At 54.1% G+C, this 11221-nt stretch overlaps 1 protein-coding gene across 1 annotated transcript; it reads left to right on the top strand.

The window, feature by feature from the left end:
- The first annotated feature begins 353 nt into the window (after positions 1–353).
- On the top strand, positions 354–9216 carry LOC135988600 (homeobox protein EMX1-like). Its single transcript, XM_065634667.1, has 3 exons — positions 354–720; positions 3234–3418; positions 9049–9216. The coding sequence occupies exons 1-3, from the start codon at positions 354–356 to the stop codon at positions 9214–9216; spliced, it is 720 nt and encodes a 239-aa protein (XP_065490739.1).
- Positions 9217–11221: the final 2005 nt, after the last annotated feature.

Here is an 11221-nt window from a genome sequence, read left to right as displayed (position 1 = left end):
GTGCCTCCCCTGCCCGCCCCTGCCTCCCCCTGCCCGCCCGGCCCCCGACCCTGCCCGGGCCCGAGCAGGTGAGGCCGCCCCCTCCCTCCTCCGGGGCCCCGCCAGGTACCGGCCGTATTTGTACCGGCTGCCCGGGGTGTGCGGGTGCGTGGGCGCCCGCGGGTGGGCGGCGGGGCGGGTGTGTGTCCGTGTGTCTGTCCGTGTGCGCTGCCCGGAGCGGGGGGGGATTGGGGAGGGGGTTGGGGGGGGGGGGGGGGAAGGTTTCTTTACACACACGCACCCGGAGGAACAGCCCCGCTCCGACCCCCCCCCCACTCCCCTTCCCCTCCCCATCTCCCCTCCCGGCTCAAACCATGTTCCAACCGTCTGCGAAACGCTGCTTCACCATCGAGTCTCTGGTGGGCAAAGACACCCACCTCGGCCCCGAGGAGCCCCCCCCGCGTCCCGCCGCCCTCGCCTACCCCGGCCCCGCCGCCGCCGACGCCGCCGCCGCCTTCGCCCCCGGCTTCCAGGGCGCTGCCGCCGGCCGGGCCCTCTACGGCAGCGCCGAGCTCGTCTTCCCCGAAGCCGTGGGGCACCCGGCGCTGCCCGTCGGGCCTCATCAACTAGGGGGGTCGGCGTTACCGCACCCCCATTCCTTCTTCGGGCCGCAACACCGCGACCCGCTCAACTTCTACCCCTGGGTGCTGCGGAATCGCTTCTTCGGGCACCGCTTCCAAGGTGAGAAACGGGGCGCGGAGAGAGCGGGGGATGCCGCCCGTTAAACCGGGGAGGCCGAGGGAGAACCGGGGGGAAAAACCTGTTGCTGCGGTGCCCGCACGCACAGCCGGTGCCGAGTGCGTTTGCACGCCGGTGCCGAGTGCGTTTGCACGCCGGTGCCGAGTGCGTTTGCACGCCGGTGCCGAGTGTGTTTACACGCCGGGGCTCTGCGCGTTTACACGGCGGTGCCGGAGTGCGTTTGTACCCCCGGTGCGGATGCGTTTGCACAGCCGGAGTGCGGCTACACGCTCGGTGCAGTTACGCACCCGGTGCTCGGTGCATTCGCACACTCGGTGCATTTGCAGACCCGGTGCTCGGGTGCAGTTACGCAGCCGGAGCTCGTTGCATTTGCACACTGGGTGCGTTTGCACACTGAGAGCTCGTTGCATTTGCACACTGGGTGCATTTGCACACTCGGTGCATTCGCACGGCCGGTGCGGTGTCCGGGCAGAGCCGGTGCCCGGGGCGGGGGGTTCGGAGCGGGGTCCCGGGGACGGTCCCGGCGCTGCCGCTTCCCTGCGCGGCCCCGCGGCTGCCGGAGCCGGGAGTTGGGGTTTCTCGAGAACGAAGGGAAAGATTGCGAGGGATCTCGGCTGCGCAGCGAGATTTTGTTTGGTTTTTATTGCTTCTCTTCTCTTCTTTTCTCTTCTCTTTTCTCTTCTCTTTTCTCTTCTCTTTTCTCTTCTCTTTTCTCTTCTCTTTTCTCTTCTCTTTTCTCTTCTCTTTTCTCTTCTCTTTTCTCTTCTCTTTTCTCTCTTCTCTCTTCTCTCTTTTCTTCTTTCTTCTTTTCTTCTTTCTTCTTCTCTTCTTTCTTCTTCTCTTCTTTCTTCTTCTCTTCTTTCTTCTTCTCTTCTTTCTTCTTCTCTTCTTTCTTCTCTTTTTTCCCCCCGACTTCTGTCCGTTTCCTTTATCTTTGTTTCTCTCATTTTCTTTCTCTTCTTATTTTCCTCTTTCATTTCCCTTCTCTGTGTCCTGTCCCTTTCCTTTCCTTTCCTTTCCTTTCCTTTCCTTTCCTTTCCTTTCCTTTCCTTTCCTTTCCTTTCCTTTCCTTTCCTTTCCTCTCCCTGTCCATCCCTGTCCCCTCGCTGTCCCCGCCGCCATGTCCCGGGGGTCCCGATCAGGGTTATCTGCTCGGGACGGGCCGGGGATCGCGGCCGCTGCCGGCGGCGCCCGAGGGCCCCGGAACCCGCTCCGGCCCCGCTCCGGCCCCGCTCCGGCCCCGCCGCCCCGACCGGCCCGTCCCGGCAGCGGCTCCGGGGGCTCCGGCCCCTGCACCTGCAGCCCCGGCGCTGCCCCCCCAGGGCCGCCTTGTCCTCTTGCTTTCTTGCCTCTTCTTTATTTATTATTTTTCTTTCCGTCGTTTCTTTCTACCTTTCCTTAGTGCATTTCCTTTATCTTTCTTTCTTTGATCTTTCCTATCTTTTCTTCCCCTCTTGCTTTCCTTCTTTTTTCTTTTTTTTCTTTCCCACTTTCCTTTTCTTCTCCCTTCTGTCTTTCACATTTTCTTTTCATTTTCTCTCTCTCTTTCTTTCTCTCTCTTTCTTTCTCTCTCTTTCTCTTTCTCTCTCTTTCTCTTTCTCTCTCTTTCTCTCTCTCTCTCTTTCTCTCTCTCTCTCTTTCTCTCTCTCTTTCTCTCTCTCTCTCTTTCTCTCTCTCTCTCTTTCTCTCTCTCTTTCTCTCTCTCTCTCTTTCTCTCTCTCTCTTTCTCTCTCTCTCTTCTCTCTCTCCTCTTTCTCTCTCCTTCTCTCTCTCCTTCTCCCTTTCACTCTTTCTTCTGGTCTTTGCCTTATTTTTCTTTTTTTTTTTCCTTTCTCACTTCTCCCTTTCTGTCTTTTTTTTAAATCTCACTTTCTTATGCTATCTCTCTCTTTCTCCTCTCTTTAATCTTCTTTTTCTCTCTTTCTCTCTCTTTTCTCTGCCTTCACCTTCTTTCTTTCCTCTTCCTCCTCTCCCTATCTATACCTTCTTTCTTTCTCTCTTTCTCTCTTTCTCTCTTTCTCTCTTTCTCTCTCTTTCTCTCTCTCTCTCTCTCTTTCTCTCTCTCTCTTTCTCTCTCTCTCTTTCTCTCTCTCTCTTTCTCTCTCTCTCTTTCTCTCTCTCTTTTTCTTTCTCTCTTTTTCTTTCTCTCTCTTTCTTTCTCTCTCTTTCTTTCTCTCTTTCTCCCTCTTTCTCTCTCCCTCTTTCTCCCTCTTTCTCTCTCCCTCCTTCTCTCTCCCTCTTTCTCTCTCCCTCTTTCTCTCTCCCTCTGTCTTTATCTCTTTCTTCTCTTCTTTTTCGTTCTCCTCTTTCTTCTCTTCTATTTCTTCTCTTTCTTCCTCTGTTTCTTCCTGCAATTTTGGCTCAGGGAAGGTGCCCAGGGCCCCCCCAACACCCCTTATCTCTCCTCCCTGCTCTCCCCCACACCGCCCCCAGTCCCACCGCGGGTTTGGGAGGGACGGGGGGTGCCAACGCCTGACCCCGCTGTGTGTCCGCAGGGAGCGAGGTGGCCCAGGAGAGCCTCCTCCTGCACGGCCCCTTCGCCCGCAAGCCCAAGCGCATCCGCACGGCCTTCTCGCCGTCGCAGCTGCTGCGCCTGGAACGGGCCTTCGAGAAGAACCACTACGTGGTGGGCGCCGAGCGCAAGCAGCTGGCCAGCAGCCTCAGCCTCTCCGAGACCCAGGTACGGCCGCCGGTCCCGCCGCCCGGCCGCCTGTCCGGCCATCCGCATCGGGGACGGCACCGACCCCGCCGCGCTCTGCGTAAATCCCAGCTGGGTTTGCCCGGGAATCCTGCGTGGAAATCGGAGCCGAACCGTGCGGATTTGTGGTATTTTGGTATTTGGGGTATTTTTTTAATTTTATTTTTTAGCCGCAGCGTTCAGTCATTACGATCACCCAGCTTGAGGTTTTGTGTCGCGCCGCTCTCCGCAGCGGTTTTCCGGCGTAATTTCTTGCTTGTTTGGGGTGTTTTCCCTGAGAGGTTAAAAATCAAGTTAAAAAAGGAGCAGCAGCACGAGACCCTTCCCCAGTTGTGCTTCGGTGTTGGACGCAAACACCACGGGGCCCGAAAGTCAGGGTGGGTGCAATGCTGAGTGCCTGCCCGCGGGCACTGATTTCAGCTGCAACTTTCTGATTTTTAGTAAAGGCATTTAGATATAATGAGAGAACCGGAGGGATGAAAGGGAATGGAAAAGCGAGCGGTGCTGGGGGAAAACAGGAGTCGGGGCTGAGCATCCGAGGTCGGTGTCCCGGCGAGCAGCTGTTCCCAAACGCTCCAGGCAAAGGTTCACCCATAATATTCAATAACTGAATTGACGGAGAAAGTTTTCTCCAAATTCTGGCTAGGTAGTTTGGCCTATTTTCTGAAATAATTTAATTTTTGTGCTGTAATTCAATTGGAAAATAAAGCTGGAGCTGTGGGTGTTCCCAGTTACCCGCCTGGCTCATCCTCGCCGAGGTTCTGCCGTGGAAAACCTCCAAATACATCCTTGCAAGAGGGAATTTAACGGGAGGAAAACGTCACTGTCACGGGGACAGCGGGAAACCGCCGGTGCGGGTATCGGGGAGGATGCACCAAAAATCCAGAGGCTGTTTGTATTGTGGTGCTGATGCCATCCCGACCTCCCGGCTCGGAGGGCACGGCAGGAGCCGGCACCCCGGCTCGTGTCCTTGCTGCTTCTGTCACCTCTTGGGGCTGAAAATGATGTTAAAAGGAAAAACAAAAGAAAACAAAAAAGAAACCAAAAGGTCAAAGAACAAACAGCAACTTGTCCGGGCGAAAAGGGCAGCTGCGGGATGCCCGAGGGGGAGCTCAGCCCGTCCCTCGGATTTTGCATCGTTGCCCCGAGCCTAAGTGCAATAATGCAATTTATTGGGGAAAAAGCACAGGCATCCCTCCCTAAATCCGTGTGGAGATTAGAAATAGAGAGAGGCAATATGTATATATATTTGTACGCAGTGGTGTTTATTTTGTAGGATGGTATTTCCATGTTTTTGGAAAGCTGCTGCAGCCGCTCAGCGCGGGGTAATTCATCACCTGCGTGTGGGTCACGGGCGGAGGCGTTTGCGGGGAAAAGAGCATCAGGCTCAGGGCCGGCGGCGGTGGTAGCGAGTAAATTATTATTTTAAATAATCTTCTTTAAAAAAAAATCTTCTTTTAATTTTCTGGAGGGGAATAACCCCGATGTACAGAGGGATGTGACACGGGATGGGCATCAAAGTATGGGCGCTGGCAGGGAGGGAGCAGCGGTCTGGCCGCTGGCTGGGCCCAAAGCAGGCACTTTTTACTATTATTATTATTATTATTATTATTATTATTATTATTATTATTATTATTATTATTATTATTATTATTATTATTGCTACTAAACTAATTAATCCATATCCTACATGCACGCAAACCTCCCGTGGAAAACTCCTCGGTGACACACATCCCCCGTGTGACACCGGGTGACACCGACGCATTTTCCCCCCTGCAGATACCCAGCCCCACGGCCAAACCCAGGGGCGGTGTGTTTTATTATTTTCCAGTGGATTTAGCCGCTCTGAGAAGGCGCCGCCAGTGACGGCTGTGCCTGCCCCTATTTCCCAGCTGCTTTTTTCCCCTGGAAAAGGGAGTTTTGCCGTTTCTCGGGGTCCCCCAGCTGGGGAGCAACACCTGGAGCAGCCCCAGGGGAAGGTGCAAAGGGGACAGGTACCTGCCCAGCATCAGGAAATGCCTTGGGATACGGGGTGGGGAAGGGCAGACGTGTTTAACCCCTTCCCATCCTTTCTCCTACCAAGTCTGGGATGAGACAGGCCCATGCAACAACAACGAAAAAATTTGAAAAGAGACTGGGAGAAAATCCAGCAGCAGCGCAAGGTCCCGAAGCAAACGCGAGTGTTGGAGAAGTGGGATGAGGCTGGAGGGCTCTGGGGTGGCTTGTGCAAGAGGAGACGGGGGGACACGGGGGGACACATGGTGCGTGTGAGCTGGTGGCAAAACGAACGCGATGACCGGGGTGTCATGGGGTGGGTGTCCCGGGATGGGACACGTAGGGCAGGGAGGAGGTGGGGGTACAATACTGTGCCCATCGCCGGTGGCATCAGGTCGCTTCACCTCCCCGGGGAGCGTGCTGGGCTGGGAAATAACTTCCCTGAGTTAATTTTGCACAACGCAGCCCGCATCTCCCAGCAGAGCCTCTCCAGCCCTCCCAGCATGGGGTGCAAACCCCTCTCGGGGTCTCAGATCTGCACCCCCAAAGCAAAGGCCTCAGCCTAGATCCTGCCAGCAGGAGGTTTTGGGGTGATCATGGGGGCAGCGTAAATCTGAGCATCCCCTCCTGGCTTTGGGGTGATGATGTGGGCAGCGTAAATCTGAGCATCCCCTCCTGGCTTTGGGGTGATGATGTGGGCAGCGTAAATCTGAGCATCCCCTCCCAGCTTTGGGGTGATGATGTGGGCAGCGTAAATCTGAGCATCCCCTCCTGGCTTTGGGGCGATGATGTGGGCACCATAAATCCCCGCATCCCCTCCCAGCGTCGTGCATGCAGGGACTGGCGGGGGTCCCCGGCTGAGGACCATCCCCAAAAACAAGCTCTTAAAAGTTCTGGGGTGTTTTTTAGAAGAAAAGTCCCGGCTGGGACTGCAGGCGTAGGCGAGGGTGCAGCGCCGGTGCCTGGGGAGCTCCGCTGCCCTCGGAGGGGGTGGCACATTGGGGTGACAGCCCGGCACAAGCAGTGTCACCGTGCCTGTCCCCAGATGGTGGGGCTGGTCCCTCTCGGTCACCGGCCAGACCCATCTTCGTGCTCTCGACCTTCGGCAGCGTTTGGGTCGGCATCCAGGGGAGCTGCACGCAAAGCCACTGGATTTTAGTTGTTGCCAGCCTGGTGATGGCAATGTCACCTTTTGGCCAGAGCTGGTTCTCTGGGCCCCGAAGCAGAGCGTGATTTCCCGGGGGGCGAGACGGCCCAGACGGTGGGAGCGCGACCCGTGCGCAGGCAAAGCGGTGGATGGGAGCGGTGTCCAGAGGCAGCACCGGGATGCGGGAGCCATCCAGGGACTGTCCCCATCCCACAGCAGGAGCACAGGGACGCTGGTGACCTTGGAGGGCTGGGCAGGGACCCCGGGAGCATCACAGCGGTCGGGTGCGCAAACACCCGGCGTGACAACAGTTAATGGCGCGAGGGTTTGGGAAGGGATAAAACCCCCGAGCTTGGGGGTTTAAACCAATTACTCCTGGAGTCAGGATGAGGCTCATAGGGGGCAGCTTATCCCCCCATGTCCCACTGTGAGGTTCTCACACTTCTCTCATCACAGCTTCTGGTCTGTTGGAGCGAGGGATGCGGTATCGGAGGGGTCAGGGAGCCCGTCCAGCCTGGAATCATCCTCATTCCCGCAGGACAGAGTCGGGAAGCGCCGGGGAGCCTCATCCCATCCCCGGCCGGGTTTCACCGAGCTGGGGAGCAAAGGATTTACACACCCACCCCGGATTTCCACAAGAGCCTCACTCAAGCATCTTAATTGCTTTATGCCTTAGTTTCCCCTTCAATAATTCAAGGATAAGGCAACTTCCCTGCTCCCAGAGGGCTGAGAGCTTTAATTAAAGTTTGCAAAGTGCTTTGCAGTCCTTGAATGAAAGGCACCAGCTCAGTATTGTTCCAGAAATGCCCCAAAGCTAGGAAAGCAAATGGGTTGAGTCCAGGGCGGGGGGGTTATATTATATCCCGGTGCCATAAAGCAGCTGCTTCAATAGACCAAGCATGCTTTAAAGTCAAGGGCTCGTCCTGCTTCTTGCAGCACCCTGCGAGGGTTTTGCTCACCCGGGGGATGCAGCAAGGTGTGAACGCCGGCCTTCGCCTCGCTGGGAAAGGCTCCAGAGCAGAAAGCTCTGCCTGCAATTAATGCTGAAGGAGAAGAAGGGACAGGGGGTGACAGTCCCGGGAGTTGAGGTGCTGGAGGGGCTGCGGGTGCTGCGTCACCTGCAAGCGGGTAAACGCTTCAGCCTGGCCCATGTCGGGCTGGCAGCGGCAGCCGAGCAGCGGCACCTAGTGTCCTGCGGGCCTGGGAGAGCGGGCGGCACCGCACCGCTGCCTGCAGCATCCTGCATCCCTAACTGCAGCATCCTGCATCCCTAACTGCAGCATCTACACCGCTGCCTGCAGCATCCTGCATCCCTAACTGCAGCATCCTGCATCCCTAACTGCAGCATCTACACCGCTGCCTGCAGCATCCTGCATCCCTAACTGCAGCATCCCCACCTCTGCCTACAGCATCCCCACCTCTGCTTGCAGCATCCACACGGCTGCCTGCAGCATCCTGTATCCTGTAGCACGGAGGGTGTTGGTCTCTGCTCCCCAGGAACAAGCGCCAGGACCAGAGGAAACGGCCTCAAGTTGCGCCAGGGGAGGTTGAGGTTGGACCTGGGGACCAATTTCTTCCCCAAAGGGCTGTGGGGCATTGGAACAGGCTGCCCAGGGCAGTGCTGGAGTCACCATCCCTGGAGGGGTTGGACAGACGGACATGAGGTTCTCAGGACATGGGGCAGTGCCAGGGGTGGGTTAACAGTTGGGCTTGATGATCTTAAAGGTCTTTTCCAACCAGAATGGTTCTGCGGTCCTCGGCTGCAGCACCCTGCATCCCCAGCCGCATGGGTGCCTACAGCACCCCCCCCACCAACCCCATGGGTGCTCTGAGCACCCCAAACCCACCACTGTGTCCATGCTGCCACGTCCAGACCCCACTGTGTCACCGGGCTCCTGGGACAGTGTTTGGCCACCATCATGGTGGAAAAGGTTTCCTGAAACCTCAGTGAGGCAAATTAATTATCTATAATTGCAATTATAATCTATCTATAATTAGCTACCTGGTTATACGGAGTCCAGCCCACGATGCCGCCCTGGCCCTGGGACGCAGGTCCTCGCTGGAGCTGTGGGGACGGCTCTGCGTGTCGTCCCACGGGGCTGTTGGGTTCAGCTGCTCCCGCTGCACTGTGCCCATCACCAGACGCCGGGGTGATGGGCGCCAGGGTCGTGGTGCTGGAAGGAGGGTCCCGCGTGCCTGCAGACCCCGTGGCTGAGGTGGGACTGCGTGTCCTTCACCCCTCTTGGGGTTCTCCAAGGCTGGGATGTGCAGCAGCGCTGTGTTTGTCCCCCTGTCCCACCGTGCTGCAGACACAAGGGAAACTGAGGCAGGATAGGGTGGCCGTGGGAGCACGGCGGGCACAGGGACTTCTTGTTTGCTCATCTCCAAGGAAAACTGAGCTCGCTGCCGGGTTGCAGCACCGTCCATCACCAGGACCCCCCCAGCGCTGATCTCTCCCTCTTCCCCCCAGGTGAAAGTTTGGTTCCAGAACAGGAGGACGAAATACAAACGGCAGAAGCTGGAGGAGGAAGGACCCGACTCGGATCAGAAGAAGAAAGGTTCCCACCACATCAACCGATGGCGTCTCGCCACCAAGCAGTCGAGCGGAGAAGACATCGACGTCACCTCCAACGACTAAGGCAGGGACAGGCTGCTGGTGCAGCTGCCATGGAGAGGAACCCGGGGCAGGACGGGGGGACACAGGTGGCATCACCAAACGAACTCTAGGGACGTCGCCGAAGCCACCGCCCGCTGCTTTTCCTCCGGGGTGACCCGCGCCCCGTCCCCCCGTCACCCGGGGCACCCCTGGGAGCTGCTTTTGGGGAAGCTCCCGCCGCCGAGCCGAGGAAGAGGAGGCAGCAGGGCGCCCGCGGCCCCGGGACGCGACCGCGCATCCTCCTCCGCGCTGGGACCGTCCGTCGGCTGTGACATCAAATCCAAACGTCCTACCTAGAAGCTCAATGTACCCAACCCCTTTTTCATTTTCCTTTTCATTTTTCGCTTTTTGTTGGTTTGTTTGATCTCCATCGTTTGGCCTCCTCCTTTTCGCCTTTATTTTTTTTTTTTTTACACAGTTTTATTTTAATTTATTCTTTTATTTTTGTGCCTGTGTGCGTGCGTTCCCTGTCGTAGGTAGTCAGCAGCTGTAGCGTGTGTTACTGCGTGGTAATAAAAAAAAAAAAAAGCAAAATGCGCTGGAAACCTGTGTGATTGCATTGGTGGAGGTGGCTGGGGCGGGGGGGACAAGGGGACTGTCCCCTCTGCCATCGCAGGACACCAGTGTCCTTGTGGGCAGCGGGACTGGGGGGCACTGGGGAGGGACGGAGCCAGGTGGTGGGGATGAGGATGAGGATGGCGGTGAGGAAGGGGGGGTGGCCGCAGGTATGACAGGTATGTGACAGCTTCACACCTGCGCCGGGGATTGGGTGTCGGCTCCCGAGGGCTCCGATCCCTCCTGCGCCCCCCGCATGTCCCCCCGCCCCGGGGACACCCCTGAGACGGGGCGTGAAGGGACAGCCTGGGTGCTCCCGGGACCCCCCGCCGCGAGGGACGGGGGGACAAAGGCTGGGTGTCGTTCCCACATCCTGATGGAGTTCGGGGCGAAGGACACATCGTAAATATATATATATTAAAAAGTATATTTTAAAATGCGTAGATAAATATAATAAATATATATATATGATATACCATATACACACATTATACACATATATAGATGCACAAAATATATACACGTATTTGTGTATATGTGTATATATTGTATTTTATAATGTATATTTTATATATTATATATGCAAAATATATACACATTTGTGTATATGTGTATATATCGTATTTTATAATGTATATTTTATAGAATATATATGCACAATATACACACATTTGTGTATATAATGTGTATATATTGTATTTTATAATGCATATTTTATATATTATATATACACAATATACACATTTGTGTATATAATGTGTATATACTGTATTTTATAATGCATATTTTATATAATATATATGCACAATATACACACATTTGTGTATATAATGTGTATATATTGTATTTTATAACGTATATTTTATATATTACATATGCACAACATACATTTGTGTATATGTGTATATATTGTATTTTATAATGCATGTTTTATATACTATATATACACAATATATACACATTTGTGTATATACTGTGTATATATTGTATTTTACAATGTATATTGTATATATTATATATATTTTAATGGTATATATACACATAATATATACATGTCTATATATTGTGTATCTAGTGTTTTATAATGTTAATACATAATGATATATAATAGTATATAAAGATAATAGATATATAAATATAATACGTAAAATATAATTATAGGTTTATAATATATCTTTAGATATTATGTATTTTATTCTATATTATATATAGAATAATTCTATATTTTTTTACATACACATACACGCAAATGTAATAATTCACACTGTTGGGAATGTCCCCTCATGCTGCAGGGAAAAGCCCCATCCCTGGACCCTTCTCCCCTGTAAAACCAGCCCATAAATAACTTGGGTTTTTCCCATTGAGACCTTTATACCCCAACACCCCCACTGTCCTTCCCATTGAACAGCCACACAGAGGACAGACCACACCG

Source organism: Caloenas nicobarica, chromosome 4, assembly GCF_036013445.1.
Source record: "Caloenas nicobarica isolate bCalNic1 chromosome 4, bCalNic1.hap1, whole genome shotgun sequence".
NCBI lineage: Eukaryota > Metazoa > Chordata > Aves > Columbiformes > Columbidae > Caloenas > Caloenas nicobarica.
The sequence above is the reverse complement of the archived record's forward strand: the minus strand, read 5'-3'. Positions and strand labels throughout refer to the sequence as shown.